At 37.4% G+C, this 19908-nt stretch overlaps 4 protein-coding genes across 4 annotated transcripts; 3 read left to right on the forward strand and 1 right to left on the reverse strand.

Annotated features, from left to right (window-relative positions):
- The first annotated feature begins 642 nt into the window (after nt 1-642).
- LOC18613634 (tlg2p-like protein a) lies at nt 643-3256 on the forward strand. Its single transcript, XM_007050968.3, has 8 exons — nt 643-1005; nt 1113-1389; nt 1550-1639; nt 1750-1827; nt 2154-2231; nt 2300-2365; nt 2446-2526; nt 2799-3256. Exons 1-8 carry the CDS (start codon nt 815-817, stop codon nt 2904-2906), a joined length of 969 nt encoding a protein of 322 aa, XP_007051030.3. The 5' UTR covers nt 643-814; the 3' UTR covers nt 2907-3256.
- Nucleotides 3257-6743: 3487 nt separating this feature from the next.
- LOC18613636 (two-component response regulator ARR1-like) lies at nt 6744-8616 on the forward strand. Its single transcript, XM_088802590.1, has 5 exons — nt 6744-6912; nt 7168-7320; nt 7432-7827; nt 7912-7997; nt 8122-8616. The coding sequence occupies exons 1-5, from the start codon at nt 6744-6746 to the stop codon at nt 8614-8616; spliced, it is 1299 nt and encodes a 432-aa protein (XP_088658716.1).
- Nucleotides 8617-9313: 697 nt separating this feature from the next.
- LOC18613637 (COBRA-like protein 7) lies at nt 9314-12210 on the reverse strand. Its single transcript, XM_007050972.3, has 2 exons — nt 11436-12210; nt 9314-10997 (listed from the first exon to the last, which is right to left on the reverse strand). The coding sequence occupies exons 1-2, from the start codon at nt 11986-11988 to the stop codon at nt 9583-9585; spliced, it is 1968 nt and encodes a 655-aa protein (XP_007051034.3). The 5' UTR covers nt 11989-12210; the 3' UTR covers nt 9314-9582.
- A 2420-nt stretch (nt 12211-14630) lies between these two features.
- CSLD5 (cellulose synthase-like D5) lies at nt 14631-19022 on the forward strand. The gene is made up of 3 exons (XM_007050973.3): nt 14631-15674; nt 16012-16816; nt 16901-19022. Exons 1-3 carry the CDS (start codon nt 14743-14745, stop codon nt 18674-18676), a joined length of 3513 nt encoding a protein of 1170 aa, XP_007051035.2. The 5' UTR covers nt 14631-14742; the 3' UTR covers nt 18677-19022.
- The last annotated feature ends 886 nt before the right edge of the window (nt 19023-19908 follow it).

Genomic DNA, 19908 nt, shown 5'->3' on the forward strand with positions numbered 1-19908 from the left:
ATATTTTCTAAATGCATATATTCATACTATCTAAAATTACCTCAAATAGTCAAATACACCTCTTCATTAATCAATTATAAGGTCCAATGCAACTTCTAACAAATCGAAAAATATATAAACAAAAATAACAAAAAGTAAGCTTTAAACAAATAATAAAAAAAAGTGCAAGAATTGAAAAAAAATTGAAATGATAGTATAAATAAAATAATATCTCAAATACTAAAAAAACCTATGTACTCGTCTTTTATTACAACAAAAAGAGCTCTTAAACTTTAATTTGTACTCAAATAATTTCTTAACTCTAATATAAATTTAACCGTGTTAAATTCATTGTTAGTGAACATTTTATGCTCACATGACATATAACTTACCTAATTAATAAGAAATTTGGTTAATGAATTTGATAATTTAAGTCAAATTAAGTCTAAAAGTAAATATTATTTTGTTATATTATTTTTTAACTAATACCTGGATCCACCGGTAAGCCCAAACAAAACCCAAAGTCTATCCAAACAACGGCCCAACTACTGGACCTTGGCCCTTTTAATTTGATGATCTGTTTGTTTGGGTGCCGTCCAGTAACCAGTTGGCCCAGGTGTACGGAACGAGGAAAGTAGCGTCCATTTGTCCCAGCAAACTGATTCTGGAGAGGGATCTGTAATTCAATTCAAAGCTTTTACCATCTTCAACCGTTCCCTCTCTCACTTTCTCATCCCTTAAAAGAATTCCCAATTTCCTTCTAAATCGTCCTCTTTCACGTTCATTTCTTTTCCGATTTCCCAACAAAAACCGTTAGCATTCTTTTTTTTCCCCAATGGCAACTAGAAACCGGACCGTCCAGTACAAAAAGCACAGAGACGCATTAAAGAGCGTTCGAGCTCCTCTCTCTTCCTCAGCGTCCGGTTCCGGTGGTCCGGTTATTGAAATGGTTAACGCTTCTTTCCTTCGCTCCAATCGTCCCTCTTACACTCCTCTCAGCACCGAAGAAGACCCTGGTCCTTCAAGGTAACTACCTCTCCTTTTCTTTTCTTTTCTCTTTTTTTTCCTGTTGAATTTATTTCTATGTTTCCTCAATAATTATAAATTTTCTTTTGTTTTTTTATTTGTTGCAGTAGTGGTGCCTTTACGATAGGTTTGCCGCCGGTTTGGATTGACGATTCGGAAGAAATAGCGGCAAATATTCAACGAGCTAAGGTCAAGATGGCGGAGTTAGTCAAAGCTCATTCCAAGGCTTTAATGCCTTCATTTGGAGACGGCAAAGAAGATCAACGCGCGATTGAGGGTTTAACCAAAGAAATTACAGATCTATTAAGGAAATCAGAAAAGAGATTGCAAAAGCTGTCGAGCAACGGATCGTCCGAGGATTCCAATCTCAGAAAAAATGTGCAGGTAATTAACGATAATTCTATTGTTCTCGAACAATGTTGATTATTTATAGCTTCAAATTTAGATAATGTGAATTTGGTTTAATTAAATTTCTGGTTATTTATTAATTGAGTTCCTTCTCTATATCTAATCCGTATTATTCTAAAATTCCTCTTGTGAGCAGCGTTCACTTGCGACTGACCTTCAGAGCCTGTCCATGGACTTGCGGCGAAAACAGTCAACTTATTTGAGACGGCTGCAGCAGCAAAAAGAGGTTTGTTTTGATTGATATTTGGTTAGTTTGTTAATCTCTATGAAGCTTTCTGTTACTCTGTTTTTTTATGCACTACTTAACTTTGTATGTATATTTGTTTTGTTGTGTAGGGACAGGATGGTGTTGACTTGGAGTTGAACTTGAATGAGAACAGAAATAGATTAGAAGATAGTGAATTCAGTGACGTGGTAATGTCATTTTCTTATTTGTACTTTCGATTGGAACTATTTCTTTAGGTGAATTGATTTCTATAATTAGGATTTAGGTGTTAAGGGATTTCAATTTATGCTGCAAAGTGGGTGATGTGGTGTAGAAATGTAGATTGGAAGGATGCCAAACTCAACTGAAGCATAATTTATGGTGGATACTTTTGGAATTGGAGTATGCTTGAACAAAGTTCACCTGTTTTGTAAATGTTATGGCATATAATAGATTGCAAGGCCTGAATCATTTATGATTCAATGCAACCAGTTCTATGGTCTAGTATATATAATATGATGGTTGACTAATGCAGGGTTTTAATGAGCACCAAATGAGCAAGCTGAAGCAGAGTGAGTTTTCAACCCTAGAAAGGGAGAGAGAAATCACTCAGGTATCTAGATGCATGTTGTTTATTGTTTCAATGGTAGTTCTCTTCTGATGAATATGGTCATTTTGTAGGTTGTCAAGTCAGTAAATGAGCTTGCTCAAATTATGAAAGATCTCTCAGTCCTTGTGATAGACCAGGTTTGAGACGCATCCTAGTATTATGCTATTAATTGTGGTTGATTGATACTGGCTGATTGGTATCTAATATCTTCTATCAGGGCACGATTGTCGATCGGATAGACTACAATATCCAAAACGTAGCTACATCTGTCGAGGAGGGCTTCAAACAGCTCCAGAAGGTTCTCTATTTCTTCGTCTCATTCACTCACCCATTCATTACACACACACACAGACAAACTCATCACTTATATTTCAGGAGATATTTTATGAACCATTTCCCCTTCCAAAACCCCTGGATATCACAGACCACCTGTCCTCATTTGGTATAAGATTTCTTTTGAACTTAATGTATGTGGCGTGTGCATTAGTTGCTGTGGCAGTCCTTAGGTTATTGTGATTTTGGCTTCGGAATTAGGTTTAAGACAATCATGTTGAGTATTTGAAATTGCAGGCTGAGCGAACACAGAAGAAGGGAGGAATGGTGATGTGTGCAACAGTGCTTGTAATTTTATGCTTCATCATGATAGTCCTTTTGATCCTCAAAGAGTTATTCTTGTGATCATATTATCATACAGTACTGACAGCAGCTTAGCATCCTAGTTTGACATGATTCATCAGGTATATATTCAGATCGGGGAACCACCAATGATTTTCTTGAGAATGATCCTGATAGGACTCATAAACTAACCTTGGTTGTGGGGAATTTGTACATAGTTTTGTATCACACTTTTTTCTCAGAAGTTTGTGTAGAGGTCATTCTAGAGAACTTTTTCAAATAGGTGCCTGGGAATTAGATTGTCAAAAGTTCCTTTCACATTGTAATGAGGTGATTTTTACGTGTAACAAGACAAATTTGTGTGGATATCTCAAAGTAATGAAAAGCAGAAGGCATACAGGGGTTGTTATGAACTCTTGATATTCTAGTGGCACGATTCTGCTCTCCCTCCCATATTTGAGGCAGAACTACATGTTTCTAGAATAGGATTAATATTTACCTATGGGTAGCATAAACATGGAAAAAGTTTTTGTATTATATTTTTGGACTGAAGCCTGTTAACAGACCAAATTGCTCCTGAGCCAGGCCCTCTTAGGCGTCCACCTCTATCCGTGCGTATTCTAGTATGGAAGCATGATTCTACGATATGGTAGATGTACTGGTATGTGGGACTTGGTCAGGAAATTTTCTGTTTTAGCTTGAGCAGAGGTCTATATTGGGGTCTTTTCAAGTTTTAGTTGAAAAGCTTAAGCTTATATATATGTAAGACAACTAAGTGAACATTTCACTGTCACGCCCTAAGGTTCGACAAATAAAACTGTCAAGTTCATCTCCGTTTTAATTAATAAAATAATATAAACTGTCAAGTTCTATCTTCATTGTCTACAAAAAGTACAAGAATCCTAACTATAAAAGGCATGATTTGCTTAACTGCTAAAGCATAAATACAACGGGTAAATATTTTATGACCACAGTTCCACTGTAACGATCATGTTTAAATATATATGTGTATATATATATATATATTCGTCATTATTAATAGTAAATGAATATTTACGAAGAGTAATATGGAAAATAATAAATAGTATAAACATATGCTCATTGAATTTATCATAAATAAATGAATAATATGTAGAAAACACGCTTGTGATCATTACTCCAGAAATTATAGATATTTATCTATAATAAGTGTCGAAAAGCGTGGGGATTTTTTTGAAGAAAAGATTCTTTACTTACTAACAACTGGCAAGTCCATCTCTAATCCTATGATATCAAGAAGCTTAAGTCCATCCAATTCAGGCATATGTAAATCGCATATGACAATATCAAATCTTTCTTTGTCTTCTCGAAGCAAAGCAAGGGCGTCCTTAAAACTTTTGCCTTTTTTGAGCAAGCTTCTTCAATTCACCAGTACAACCCACTGTCGCTTCGTGTCATCAACTTCCACTGCAAAATCTCATGGCACCACAGTAATGTAGATTTGGGAGAGCAAATGAAAATTTTAGTACAGGTCCAAATGATCATCAAGGGAGCAATATTTTTGACACAATGGTTTCAGACTCAAGTCGCTGTCTCCCAACTGAATTCTCCTCGCATGATCTGTCTCGAACAAACTTGTTATACCATAAAGATTTTGCTGGCTGTGTTGCCATCTCGAATGAAGAATACTTTTACAGAAACGGAGGAAAACGTGATTGAGCTTTCAAACCATCCTCGAGCTGTAGATGAGTTGATATATGAGCCCTCCTTTCTGGTCAGACAATTTGATCAGGAAGACATCTTTCGTGGACCATTTGTATAGGTTAGCTTTTAACATTCAGTACTTCCACTAGTTCTTTTTGGTGATTATGAATCTATTCAAAGCAATAGTTAATAATACTTATTTACGTTTATTATGGTCTTTTGTAGCAAAAGGTTGCAGTCATTGGATATCTTATATCAGTCCAACCCTGACAGCTAGCCGTAAAAGTTTCTTCTCCATAGAAGATCATCCTAGTAATCTCTCTCTCTCTATCTCTCTCTCTCTCTCATGTACTTGTCGTGCAGTTCTCTCTTGTTTTAGTCAGCCAGAAGATTAGATTCCAAATTTTCTTCTTGTGCAGGAGCTGGGGCTGGAGTTGGAGTTTGGGGTTGAGAAAGTGATGTGTTGAGGAGAGAAACTGAAATGAAAAAGAAGGTGAAGATGATGCGATGGAGTTTCTTATCAGCCATGGTATTGTCAGAGAAACTTCAGAGAGAAATGAATTGCTGTAGGAATTCAAAGAGGGAGTTGGCTTTGGTCAGGGGATGGGCTTAAAGAAATGGAAATGATGAATGTTTGTGGAGTGCCGGCTCTGTTTCTTTTCTTCTTCCTTGCAACTGTGCTGGCATCAGCCAAGCAAAGAGCGAACTGGTCTTGGCTTTCTTCTTTCATTTCTCTTCTTCTACATTTATTTTTATTTATTTATTTCCCTTTATTTTCAAAAGAGTAGGTTTTACATGTCTTGACTCTTCTTCTAATGATCAAAGATTTAATTTGGAGATTTAAATTCGAATTTGGAAAATGAAAGTTACGAAATAACATAAAGAAATACTAGTTTACCTTTCTTTTATTCTTATAGTATATGCAAAAGAAATATATCTGGTTGTTTGACATTGTAAACAAGAGAAGAGACCAGTCAAAGTTCGAACAGCGGAGACGTGTGGACCCATGACCCTTCCCGCCCGGTTGGTGACTCATTCTCTTGAATTTGTGGGCCTTTCAGCCTTTTTCCTTCCATTTCCGCAAAGCCCATTTAAATTTTTTTACCAGAAAAGGAAATTATAGAAATACAGTGACTTTGTCTATACTTGTTGTCTTCTTGCGGTTGCATGTCCTGCCTTTTCCTAATTTATCGCTTCATCCTTCCCATCCGTTATTTTTAAATTGGGTCATTAACATTCAAATATCTAAATCTAAATTTGTTCAAATTGAATTGAAGAGGTAGTTAAGATTCGAATTTTATTCCAACTTCATATCAATTACATACTGAAATTCAAACTTAAACCAATTATCCAAATTATTAAAAAACAAACTTGACCCAACACTGGTGTTAAATTTATACATTTATTCAAGTCAATATTAAATATTTAAACTCATACATTTCATTTTTCAAAACAAAAGTAATTAAAAACTTAAAGTCTAAATTAATGTTAAATAGTTTGTAAATTCTATAATAAACAATTCATTAACAATAGGCTATTCAAAAACAAAAGTAACCATTTTATATTACGCCATTTGAAATTTTCAGTTTTATTAATTTGTATGTTGATCGTATGAAATGTGAGTAGTTAACACTAACAATTTATTTTTTTTAAAAACAATGAAGTAACTTAATTAATACTATGGTGATCATGATTATCATATTGATAATATATATTAGCATGTGTTTTGGAGTAAAGAAAACTATCACAATTAATTTGTGTCATAGTTCTACATATTATAAATATTTATCTATAATAAATGTTTTTTTTTATAACTGATATGAATGTTAATAAAATGAAGGACCCTAGATTTTTTTGCTACCTCCTTGGAGGAAATACCGGATATCTTCTATTTGAAAGTTGAATATAGGGTTAGAAATGTCTAGATTTCATCCTCGCCTTGTTTAACAAACCAAACAAACCCTAAACAGACGCTATCCTGATTGCCTCATTCAATGGTTCAGGGGGAAAAGCAAACAAAATTATTCAACCACCCCAGTATATATCAGAAGAAAGTTTTAAGGAAAAAACAATGGAGATTATTACGCAGATACACTTATCCGAGATGTAGAGTGAACAAAGTTTGGTCACCGGCTTCTTGTTACTAGTTTACATTTACAGTGTCTATTTCTGTTTTTTTATTCCCATAAGTTTATTATTGGATAGTTGTTTCGATTAATGGATGAACAGAATATTCAAATATCCCTTTTGAAGAACGGTTGTGCAGATAAAGTTAACAACAGTGTTGTTGGTGAATTTCCGGCTGGTTTGAAGATTCTCATAGTTGATGATTCTAGAACATGTCTCCTAGTATTAGAGATAATGCTTCGAAAGCTTTTATATGAAGGTATATTGGTGTTGTTAGTTTGGTTTTGATTTTATGATCATTGCTAGCTGTAATTCCTTTTTCTTTTTCCCTTTCAATATTAACACTCCTTTTTCTTTAATTTCTGAATTTTTTTTTCACTTTTTCTTGAGATGATGAATTACGTTTACGTTTGAATGCTGCAAATTGATCATCTGAAAACACTTTGACGATGATTATGCGTGATTTGCTCCTGTTTTCTATAATGGTTTTCTAATTTGACGTTGTGATTTTCAGTTACCACGTGTCGGCTAGCGAAGGATGCCCTTGCTTTGCTTCGAGAAGACAATGAAAGATTTGATATCGTCATATGCGATTTACATATGCCTGAAATGGATGGACTTAAGCTTCTTGATATCATAGGATTAGAAATGGACTTGCCGGTTGTTAGTAAGTAAATAATTTTTTCTTCAAAAGAAATCCCCACGCTTTTGGATATTCCTTTTAATGATTTTTATCGACTATATTAATTTGATCCCAATTCTGTTTACGTTATCACAGTGATGTCTGCAGATGATAAAAGAGGAGTTATTATGAAGGGTATAATCCATGGAGCTTGTGATTATTTGGTAAAACCAGTTCGCTTAGACTCGATTAGATTCATATGGCAGCATGTGGTTCGTAGGAAAAGACGTAGCTTGGGAGAGTTTCAGCAGCCAGGGAACAATGTCAATGACAGGTTATTGAAATTAGAACAAGCTAAGGATGCTGATCAAATGCCCGCGAGAGATAAAGGAAGCCTGCAAAGCTTGAAACGGACAAGGGAAGATGAAGATGAAGATGAAGATGATGGAGAATTCTCTGATGAAGTGACAACTACGAAGAAGCCGAGGATGATTTGGACCCAAGAGCTCCATGATATGTTTGTTGCTGCTGTAAATCAACTAGGACGTGACAGTATGAACACTCTATTGCATAGTTAATTCTTCAGTCTATTTTTGCATAGTTAATTCTTCGCATCTGATGATCATGTTATTGCAGAGGCTGTTCCTAAGAAAATTTTGGAGCGTATGCAAGCCATGAATGTTACTGGTCTTACAAGAGCAAATATTGCCAGTCATCTTCAGGTAACGTTCTATTTTCATGAAATTCCTTTAACAGGTTCTGGATTATTCGAGAATTAAAACTGAGTGAATTGCCTTTTTCTTTTGTGACAAAAACCATGCTCGTAATATAAATTACATGGGGCAGAAGTACCGGATGCATCTTCAAAAGGTAGGTGAACCCTCGACTGAGAACAGAGATCTCAATGCTTTTTTTGAGCAAGCTTCTTCAATTCACCAGCGCAACCTACAAGCACAACCCACTGTCGCTTCATGCCATCAACTTCCACTGCAAAATCTCATGGCTCCACAGTCATGCAGATTTGAGAGAGCAAATGAAAATTATAGTACAGGTCCAAATGATCATCAAGGGAGCAATATTTTTGACACAATGTTTTCAGACTCGAGTCGCTGTCTCCCAACTGAATTCTCCTCGCATGATCTCTCTCGAGCAAACTTGTTATACCATAAAGATTTTGCTGGTGGTGTTGCCATCTCGAATGAAGAATACTTTTACAGAAACGGAGGAAACGTGACTGAGCTTTCAAACCCACCTCCAGCTGTAGATGAGTTGATCTATGAGCCCTCCTTTCTGGTCAGACAATTTGATCAGGAAGACATCTTTCGTGGACCATTTGTATAGGTTAGCTTTAAACATTCAGTACTTCCACTAGTTATTTTTGGTGATTATGAATCTAATCAAAGCAATAGTTAATTCTTATTTACGTTCATTATGGTCTTTTGTAGCAAAAGGTTGCGGTCATTGGATATCTTATATCAGTCCAACCCTGACGGCTAGCCATAATAGTTTCTTCTTCGTAGAAGATCATCCTAGTAATCTCTCTGTATCTCTCTCTCTCATGTACTTCTCGTGCAGTTCTCTCTTGTTTTAGTCAGCCAGAAGATTAGATTCCAAATTTTCTTTCAAAGGTACATTTTATTGTTCCTTTAAATTGGAACATATATGCAGCGAGTAGGTTTTCTTGAATGAGTTTTCAATTTTTTTTTTTATCGAAATTTGGAAGCTCTGGAGACTGGAGCTAGTCATGGCAGGTTTTTCTCTATGCTGAAATTTTATTTTCATTTACTTTTATTGAAAACTCCTTGACAGATAACTTTTTCTTTTTACCATTTCTTTCTTCTTATCTTGTGAAAACAATTTCCTTGTGTTTTTAATATACCAAAAGAAGATTAAGATTTCCAAAGAGTAGGAGCTTGCTCCAGTAATTGGAATTAATATCCTGAGTCATTATGAACTAAATCACTTGTTTACCAAATTGCTGTCAAACCATCAAAACACAAGTCGTCGGAAATTCGGAGGATTATGCAGCAAACAAACGTTAAATATCTCACCAAATGGCCAAGAAATGGATTAATAATTGAATATATGCAGTAAAATGCTAGTACATCTTAAAAGTTAAAACATTTAACTAAACTATATAACTTTTGTATATGCAGTGAGAATAGAATAATAGTTCAATGCTAAAAAATCCACCTCTAACAGGAGGCCAAACATGTATTGGCCTCAAGAAGGGCAACTGAAGACGGAATAAAGAATTTGGAGCAGCCGTAATAACAAATTCATCCAACTAAGGCGATTGAGCAGCTATCACTGCATTAGCAAGAAAAGGGCAAGAGTTAGAAAGCCAAAAGTGCTGGTTGCTGCACTGATCCTGGCAGCTTTGTTAGTTGGAAGTATAGTGGGAAGCGCACACTCTTCTCCGTTGAACAAGACTTTAGATGGAAAACCATCCCCTTTTGCCACATTAATACCAGGTGTAGACTTCTTGGTGAATGAGATAACTGATTGCTGTGTACCAGGAACACGGGGATCCTTTTTTGGATTGGCTCCATCTGTTTCTGCCAGAAGATAATTCAACCCCGGACGACCTTGCATGAATATCGTATTATTGGAACCAAGCAGCACAGTTCCATTGAAGGTGTAGACTTCTTCAAAGCCTAGTACTGCTTTGTCAAATTGAACGGCTGCGAACCAATCTTCAAAGCTAGTTTCACCCCAGTTAAAAATAGTGATTCTTGCACTCCATCCACCTCTGTAATCTGATAATAAGTGCCAGTTGATGCTAACTCCACAGTTATCTCCACATGGCAATGGATTTGGAACTGTTCGTCGCTTTATCTCAGCCCACTTCAGAGCTTCAACAGTTCTGTTGTCAAAAGGTATAAGAAGAGCATCGGGTCGTAGAAGTAGAGCTGGCTCTGTGGCACTGCAGGTCTGGCTTGGGTTGCCATTGCAGCCACAAGCACATGTGTTGCATGGAATAGCAGAATCATTGAAAAATGCTGAGTACGAGACACAACATTTTGGAATTGCCTCCTTGGAGTGTGTTATATTGCAAACTACTTGCCAACTGGCAATTGCTGCTGTTTCTGAAGGCAAACCACTTGGATCAGGGAATTGACTTGGGCTTACTTGCACTGGGTTCCCGCATTCATAATCTGGATTCATAGTGCCATGGATCTTCCAGTTCTGGGGTGGAGTTAGCTCTGTCCTATTCAAGTCTGGGGGCATCTTGAAAACTTGCATTTGAAAAGATGATTTAGACTTGCTTGGATCCATTAAAGGTGGCAGAATTGTCCCATTTCGGCAGCAGAAGGGAATGCTCCCAAGAATCGAGTCATTTGCCCTTGTTGGGGGAAGGTCAATAATCGTAGGCCTTCTCTCACAATTCAATACCTGTGAAAAATCCATAGCCTTGTAGTGCTGACCTTGCGGGCCGAAAATACAGTCTGTTGTATCAACAACAAAAGGGTAAGCCCCTTTCATGGTATGGATGAATTCCTCCCTCATCCAATCAAAGCTCAATTGCCAATTATCAAGGCGACCGAGAGGGTTATGGTTCGAGATTGAAACCTGTGCCCAGTAATTATCATCAGATGCCTTGATCACATCATACATGATTATAAGATCACCTTCTTGCCTGGGCAAGAATTCATCATTTGGCGCATTGTTTGAACCAGAGTTTATATCTTGAATGCAGCATACATGCATCTCATTGTTCCCTAGTGAAAACCACAAAAATCAACTCATTAATCAATAGAATGCACATAGTTTTCCAACTTTTAAATTCCTAAAACAGATCAGATGCCTAACAGGAAAGTAAAATGGAAAAGTTTCACATTTCAACATATATTATTGATTACAATCTTTTTTTTTCATTAGACTTTTCAAAAATATTAATTCTGAGGATAAATTATGGAATATTCCCGGTCAAAATCATTAGCGTTTACTATAAAACAGGTCGAAGTTGAGAAGATTCATGAATTGAAGCCGTACATCATTTTCAAGTTATTAATTAAAAGAAAATGCAAATTTCCTTCTTGTTTCTCCTTTTCTACTATTGAAACATAGATTATTAGACCTACTATCTCCCAAATTAATCTTATAAAACCAAATTTAACAAAAAATTATGCATTAAAAAATTGATTAAGTAACCAAACCTTGCTTGGTGAGATTATGACAAGAATACCCATCATTAACAAGACTAATATTAAGCGGCATGGGAACATTCGGAGCTCCAACACCAAACTGGGTACCCACCAACCCGACCCGAACCTCCATTTGTGTCATGTCTCCAGCAGTCTCCACAGCCGATTTAAGGTCACTCATAGGGAACCCGGCGAAAACGGTGCCGTTACCAACCTCAGCAGGGAGCGAATTCCCATCAGCCAAAACAGCGTTAGAGGCAGAGACCAAAAGCTCCTTGTGCTGAAACCCGACAAACACTCTCCAAGACTTGAGCTCGTGACGTCCGTTGTTGAGAACAGTTAAAGTGGACTCGAAACGGTACGCCTGGTTGCTCGGGTCGGTGGGAGGGATGGGATGGCCTGCGGTGTAGGTGTAGGATAAGAATATGCCGTTGCATGAGTCGGAAGCTGGAGCAGGAGCTGGAGCTGGAGTTGGAGTTTGGGTTTGAGAAAGCGATGTGTTGAGGAGAGAAACTGAAATGAAAAAGAAGGTGAAGATGATGCGATGGAGTTTCTTATTAGCCATGGTCTTGTCAGAGAAACTTTAGAGAGAAATGAATTGCTGTAGGAATTCAAAGAGGGAGTTGGTTTTGGTCAGGGGATGGGCTTAAAGAAATGGAAATGGTGAATGTTTGTGGAGTGCCGGCTCTGGTTCTTTTCTTCTTCATTGCAACTTTGCTGGCATCAGCCAAGCAAAGAGCGAACTGGTCTTGGCTCTCTTCTTTCATTTTTCTTCTACATTTATTTTTATTTATTTATTTCCCTCTATTTTCAAAAGCGTAGGTTTTACATGTCTTGACTCTTTTTCTATTGATCGAAAATTTAATTTGGAGATTTAAATTTGAATTTGGAAAATGAAAGTTATCAAATAACATAAAGAAATACTAGTTTACCTTCTTTTATTTTTATAGTATATATGTTTATAATTCCATCAAAGTCATGCAAAAGAAATATATTTCGTTGTTTGACATTTTAAACCGGAGAAGAGACCAGGTAAAGTTCGAACAGCGGAGACGTGGGGACCCTTGACGTGACGCTTCCCTCCCGTTTGGTGACTCATTCTCTTGAATTTGTGGGCCCTTTCAGCCTTTTTCCTCCCATTTCCTCAAAGCCCATTTAAACTTTTCTTACCAGAAAAGGAAGTTATAGAAATACAGTGCCTTTGTCTATACCTGTTGTCTTCCTCGGTTCCATGTCTTGCCTTTTCCTAATTTATCGCTTCAGCCTTCCCACCCGGAATTATTATGTTGGTCATTAAAGATTCAAACATCTAAATCTAAATATGTTCAAATTCAAGAGGTAGGTAAGATTCGAATTTTATTTCAACTTCATTTCAGTTACATACTAAAATTCAAACTTAAATCGATTATCCAGGGCAAACTCAGTCCAATACTAGTGTTAAATTTATAAATTCATTCATGTCAATATTAAATATTTAAATTCATACATTTCATTTTTCAAAACAAAAATAATTAAAAACTTCATGTCTAAATTAATGTTAAACAATTTGTAAATTCTATAATAAACAATTCATTGACAAAAAGCTATTTAAAAAACAAAAGTAACCATTTTATATTATACCATTTTAAATTTTCAATTCTATTAATTTGTATGTTGATCGTATGAAATATGAGTAGTTATCACTAACAATTAAAAAAAATGAAGTAACTTAATTAATACTATGGTGATCCTAATCATCATATTGATATATATTAGCATGCGTTATGGGGTAAAGAAAACTATTACAATTAATTTGTGCCATACTTCTATATATTATTACAATTCGTAATTCGTAAATATTACAAATCTTAAATCAGTAAGAGATGAAATGGATTTTGAATTTATAAATAAAATCTTTCTTCCACTTAATAAGTATATTTTATAAATTGAAAGCGTGAACATATAACATAGAAACTTGAAAAATAATTAGTCCACTTCTTGTTATTCCACACATTCTTTTTTCAAAAAAAAAAGCTAGTTTGGTTGAATTATCGTACATGTCCAATTAAATTGGAAAATTTTCATTATATAGCTATTTTTTTCCTTCAGTTCAAAGTCATAGTATTGTTTGGAAGTGCATGTCTTATATTTAAAAGTCTCTTCTCCTTTTTTTTTTTTTTTTAGTTTTGGTTATTAATAAATGTAACACTAGTTGTATACAGATATACTACTACGTCTTTATTCGTGTTACTAGGTCATCAACTTTATTGATTATTATTTTAATAATCCTAAGCTAGGTTTAATTATTAATTCCATAAGAACTTCTTGCCTGCATAATATATACTCAATGCTCTCTCTCTTATCTCTTGCAAAATGTCAATGGTTTTCATTTATAAGGGGCCCGAGAGAGATATGTGCAAGGGTCTTGGCTTGTTCGTGATGAGCAAGGGCAACATCCGAGGTAGTACTACAAAACATACTTGTGCTTAGCTACTTGGCCAACTTGTTCGTACAGCCAATTCAAGGACTGGGGCCTCGTTTTTGACTTGAACTCAATCTTCTTTCGAACTTGCCTTGCCCAAGCTTCCAAGTTCTAAGTGACCGAAAGTTTTAAGGTTAATCGAACCTTTGATAACTCAGTTGAGCTGTTCTGACTTGTATCTAGTGCTTAAGACATTACAATTTAAGTAGAGATGGAACTCTTATGTTTCATAGGGAAAAAAATCATCCCAAAATTTAAAACAATGAGTGGTCGGATTAATATAATAGAAGAGTATGGTTTCAAAATCTTTCTTTTTTCTTTCTTCTGCCACCAAGATTTGGTGTAATAAAGTAATACTCGTAGAGTGGAAACCCAGATCCCAAGGAATTATATGCATGAAGGGGCAAAATTTTGAACAATGACCCCACATAAATTATGACATTATTTAATTGAGTAACCCAATATTTTACACCGTTAAGATAAGTCGACCGTTGGACTTGGAAGTTAAAGAAAGCCCTTCGCTTTTTAACTTTTCTCTTCGTCCTGGCCCCCCTACGACAACATCGACCGTTTCTAGTGAAAGAGTAACCGTCCGATCCTATTAGATCCACGGACCACGTTAGTCGACCGTTACTGTAAACCTTTTAGGCTCCTAGTAGAAGAAATTCCTTCCGACTTCAAAATTCAAATGCAACCTTTGCTTAGAAATGCACCACATTCATTTCTCTTTTCAAAAAATTTTCATCTTTCTTTAGATTCTTTGAGTTTTTTCTTCATCGGCGTGTTTCTCTCTTTCTAATATCTTTTCCTTCAAATTTTGAGGGTCTTTTTTTGAGAAGCCAAATTTTATTTGTAAAGATGGTGAAAACGGCCGCTTCTCCAACTTCTTCGCCGGTGACGATAACGGTTTCGTCAGGAGGCAAAGAAACTGGGAGTAGAAGCATGGGCTTGACTAGCCCAGTTCCACGTGCTTCAATTGCGAACAACCCAAATTCGCCTAGTCCTCTCGGTAGTAGAGGAAATAGAAGGGCTTCAAGTGGAGGAAGATATTGTTCGATGTCGAAAGATGAACCCATTGAAGAGATAAATTCAGAATTCGTTAGCTACACTGTCCACATACCTCCAACTCCTGATCACCAATCCATCTCAGCCTCTCAAACAAGCCTTAGTGAAGATGGGAAAGATGGGCTGAAGCTGAAGCCTGACAGGAGTTTCATTTCGGGTACTATTTTCACAGGAGGGTACAATTCGGTCACTCGTGGCCATGTCATTGATTGTTCCTTGGAAAGACCTGAGACAGTGAAATCGGGCTTGGTTTGTGGAATGAAAGGGTGTGATGAGAAAGCAATTCAAGGAAAATGTGAATGTGGGTTTAAAATTTGTAGAGACTGTTACTTGGATTGTGTGGGGAGTGGTGGAGGTCATTGTCCTGGGTGTAAAGAGCCTTACAAGGATGCTAGTGATGGTGATGATGATGAAGATGAGGTTAGGTCTGAAGCAGAAGATCAGGCTTTGCCTTTGCCTTCAATGGCTGATTTCAAGTTGGATAAAAGGCTTTCACTTGTGAAATCATTTAAAGGGCAGAATCATCCACCTGATTTTGATCACACGAGGTGGTTGTTTGAGACTAAAGGGACTTACGGGTATGGAAATGCGGTGTGGCCTAAAGATGGATATGGGGTTGGATCAGGTGCTAATGGGTTCGAGCATCCACCTGATTTTGGAGAGAGAAGTAAGAGGCCTTTGACTAGGAAGGTTGGAGTTTCTGCAGCAATTCTCAGTCCATACAGGTAAATTTCAGATTTTAAATCAAGAGCTCTTATCTGCCTTCAATTTCTGTCAATTTGATTAACATTTACTTTTGAACGTTGGTCATTCTTTGTGATGCTAAATCCGAAAAATTTTCTCTAGTAAGGTTGCTGGAATATGAAACTGATATTTCTTGCATTGTAAATCATATGCGTGTTAACAGTAAGAAACTAATTTCAAATATAATGATTCTTATTTTTTGCTATCCTATATTCCCAAACATAGTCTGGTTAAGTGAAAACTGAAATTCAATAGTTTGTGCTATCCTATGTTGAAGATTAGTCATCTATATCATGAATTACATTTGTTTGTATGCAGACTGCTTATTATACTACGTCTTGTTGCCCTGGGTTTCTTTCTTACATGGAGAATTAGGCACCCTAACCGTGATGCAATGTGGCTATGGGGAATGTCCATAACCTGTGAGCTCTGGTTTGCCTTTTCATGGCTTCTAGATCAGCTTCCTAAGCTCTGTCCTGTAAACAGATTAACTGACCTCTCTGTTCTGAAGGAGCGTTTTGAGTCTCCAAACCTTCGTAACCCAAAAGGAAGATCAGACCTTCCAGGTATTGATGTTTTTGTTTCCACGGCTGACCCTGAAAAGGAACCCCCTCTGGTCACAGCAAACACCATCCTTTCAATCCTAGCTGTTGACTATCCAGTAGAAAAGCTTGCTTGTTATCTCTCAGATGATGGTGGATCTCTTCTGACATTTGAAGCTTTAGCTGAGACTGCTAGCTTCGCCAGAATTTGGGTTCCTTTTTGCCGGAAACATAATATAGAACCTCGAAATCCTGAGGCATATTTTGGACAGAAGCGTGATTTTCTGAAGAACAAAGTGAGGCTTGATTTCGTTAGGGAGAGAAGGAGGGTGAAGAGAGAATATGATGAATTTAAGGTGAGGATTAACTCATTGCCTGAGTCGATTAGGAGGAGATCAGACGCTTACAATGCCCATGAAGAGCTTCGAGCTAAAAAGAAACAGATGGAAATGGGAGGCAATCTTTCAGACCCTATGAAACTTCCTAAGGCCACTTGGATGTCAGACGGTTCTCACTGGCCTGGAACTTGGGCTTCTGCAGAGCCAGACCATTCAAAGGGAGATCATGCTGGGATTATTCAGGTATATTTCACAATTAAACTTATGGAATTAATGGTTATTGAATTTGTGTAATTTCCAAGTGCTGAAACATAGTCTTCTCCGCAGGCAATGCTCGCCCCACCAAATGCAGAACCAGTTTATGGTTCAGAAGCAGATGGAGATAACTTGATTGACACAACAGAAGTTGATACAAGGTTGCCTATGCTCGTTTATGTGTCTCGTGAAAAAAGGCCAGGTTATGATCACAACAAGAAAGCAGGAGCCATGAATGCGCTGGTTCGAACCAGTGCTATAATGTCAAATGGGCCATTCATCCTCAATCTTGACTGTGATCACTACATTTACAATTCTTTGGCTCTAAGGGAAGGTATGTGCTTTATGCTTGATAGAGGTGGTGACAGGATCTGTTATGTTCAATTCCCACAAAGGTTTGAGGGGATTGACCCAAATGACCGATATGCAAATCATAATACCGTGTTCTTTGATGTGAGCATGAGAGCTCTTGATGGGTTGCAAGGTCCAATGTATGTGGGCACAGGCTGCGTTTTCAGGAGAACTGCTCTCTACGGGTTTAGTCCTCCTAGAGCCACTGAACATTATGGGTGGTTTGGTAGAAGGAAAATCAAGTTATTTTTAAGGAAACCCAAGGTGACAAAGAAAGCAGAAGATGAGATAGTATTGCCTATTAATGGGGAACACAATGATGATGATGATGCAGATATTGAATCTTTGCTTCTTCCGAAAAGGTTTGGAAACTCTACTTCTCTTGCTGCATCAATCCCAGTTGCTGAATACCAAGGAAGGCTGCTTCAGGATTTGCAAGGAAAGGGAAACCAAGGCAGGCCAGCAGGTTCTCTTGCAGTTCCACGTGAGCCTTTAGATGCTGCAACTGTTGCAGAGGCAATAAGTGTTATCTCTTGCTTCTATGAGGATAGAACTGAGTGGGGAAAACGAGTAGGATGGATATATGGTTCTGTCACAGAAGATGTGGTGACTGGTTATAGAATGCACAATCGTGGTTGGAGATCAGTCTACTGTGTAACCAAGAGGGATGCATTCCGAGGGACTGCTCCAATCAATTTAACAGACAGGCTGCACCAAGTTCTTCGCTGGGCAACTGGTTCTGTTGAGATATTCTTCTCGAGGAACAATGCACTATTTGCTAGTCGTCGAATGAAATTCTTGCAAAGAATAGCATATTTCAATGTGGGAATGTACCCTTTCACCTCTATGTTTCTCCTAGTCTATTGCATTCTACCTGCAGTTTCTCTATTCTCTGGGCAGTTCATAGTGCAATCTCTCAGCGTGACCTTCCTGATATTCTTGTTGACCATCACAATCACATTATGCCTGCTTGCTATCCTTGAAATCAAATGGTCAGGAATCACTCTTCATGATTGGTGGCGAAATGAACAGTTTTGGTTGATTGGTGGAACCAGTGCCCATCCTGCAGCTGTGCTACAAGGACTCTTAAAGGTTATAGCAGGAGTTGACATCTCCTTTACATTAACTTCTAAATCAGCCACCCCAGATGATGGAGATGATGAATTTGCCGAGCTATATGTTGTAAAATGGAGCTTCCTAATGGTTCCTCCGGTCACAATAATGATGGTAAACTCGATTGCAATCGCAGTGGGTGTAGCAAGAACCATGTACAGCCCCTTTCCACAGTGGAGCAAGCTTTTTGGAGGGGTGTTCTTCAGCTTCTGGGTCCTGAGCCATCTCTATCCATTTGCAAAGGGTTTGATGGGAAGGAGGGGAAAAGTTCCAACCATTGTTTTTGTGTGGTCTGGCTTGCTCTCCATCATTATTTCCTTGCTTTGGGTGTACATAAGTCCTCCATCTGGAAGGCAGGATTACATGAAGTTCCAGTTTCCTTGATGTATTTCTGTTATAGCCGCAGTTGTGCAAATGCAGCAACACAAAAGGCGTGAAGTTTCTCAACTTCATTTTGTAGCTTTTATTTTCTCTGCCTTTTCATGTTGAATGTAATTTGGTTTGTGATTTGTTACTTTTGATACTTTTTTATTCATATGAAATGTAATGTATCTAAATTCCAAGTATAGCTTTGATGTTTGTTCAAAGTGTTAAGAATTTTAAGATTAGGTGGTAGCTTAATGTTGGCTTTAATGTTGTGCAGCATTATGAATCGACTTTGTACAAAATCTGCTGTCAAATATAAAGTTCGGTTAATCAAACTACGGAACTTGTTTGTGAGTATATACAAGCAGGCAACTTCGATTATTCCACAGTTGATGACACAACATTTAAGCAGACAAAATCCATTCTTAGGGTGAAATCCTGATTGATGACACAACTTCGATTGTTCAACCTGAGAGCCTTTTCAGTTACTGGGGTGCATCCTGATTTAAAATATTACAGATTGGTTGATCTTCCTCCGAGGAATTTTCTTGATACCCCACACCATTGTTCAATGAATGCCCAGCTCCACATAAATTTGTTCGAATATGAAGTTCGGCATCATCTTCCATTCATCCTACTATAAGATTTCTTAGTATTGTATGCTTGCCCACAAGAATCTAGTCTAACCGCTGTCCTATCTTCTGTTTTAATGCGCCGTGTCGATGTTTCTCAATGGTTCCACAAAGTTTTGAGAACTCCCATGGCTTGGCTGAATCCACATGGCAGAACGAGGCACTCCAATGGAATGAATCTTTAGCCCACTCCATGACGACGGAATGGTGGATCCAACCATCCTCTTCTAGAAAGTGAACAATTTCCAATTGCCCAATTGGTGTTTTGCTCTCCATTTCATGACAAAGTATAGGCTTTTCATGGAATATTTCTTGCCATTACATGAATTGCACATTGATATACTGTGAAACAAGCCTGTAATGCCCCACTTAATTTAATTTGATAATGCAAGGTGTATGCCCACACGGAAGCGGCTGTTAGCGCCCTACAATGTACAATCTGAGTAAAGGCAATCCGGCTCGCTAACTTAGCTATCTCCCCGTTGCACATGTATAGAGATATAGACACAATAAATTCTGAAGCTGCGCGCCTTGCCAATAGTCCCATCAAAGTCAAAGCTACATTTCCTTTGGCAGAGTTTTCAAGTGGTCCTATGGATCATAGTCGTGGTAGAAAAC

Source organism: Theobroma cacao, chromosome 1 (assembly GCF_053813885.1).
Source record: "Theobroma cacao isolate CCN51 chromosome 1, ASM5381388v1, whole genome shotgun sequence".
NCBI lineage: Eukaryota > Viridiplantae > Streptophyta > Magnoliopsida > Malvales > Malvaceae > Theobroma > Theobroma cacao.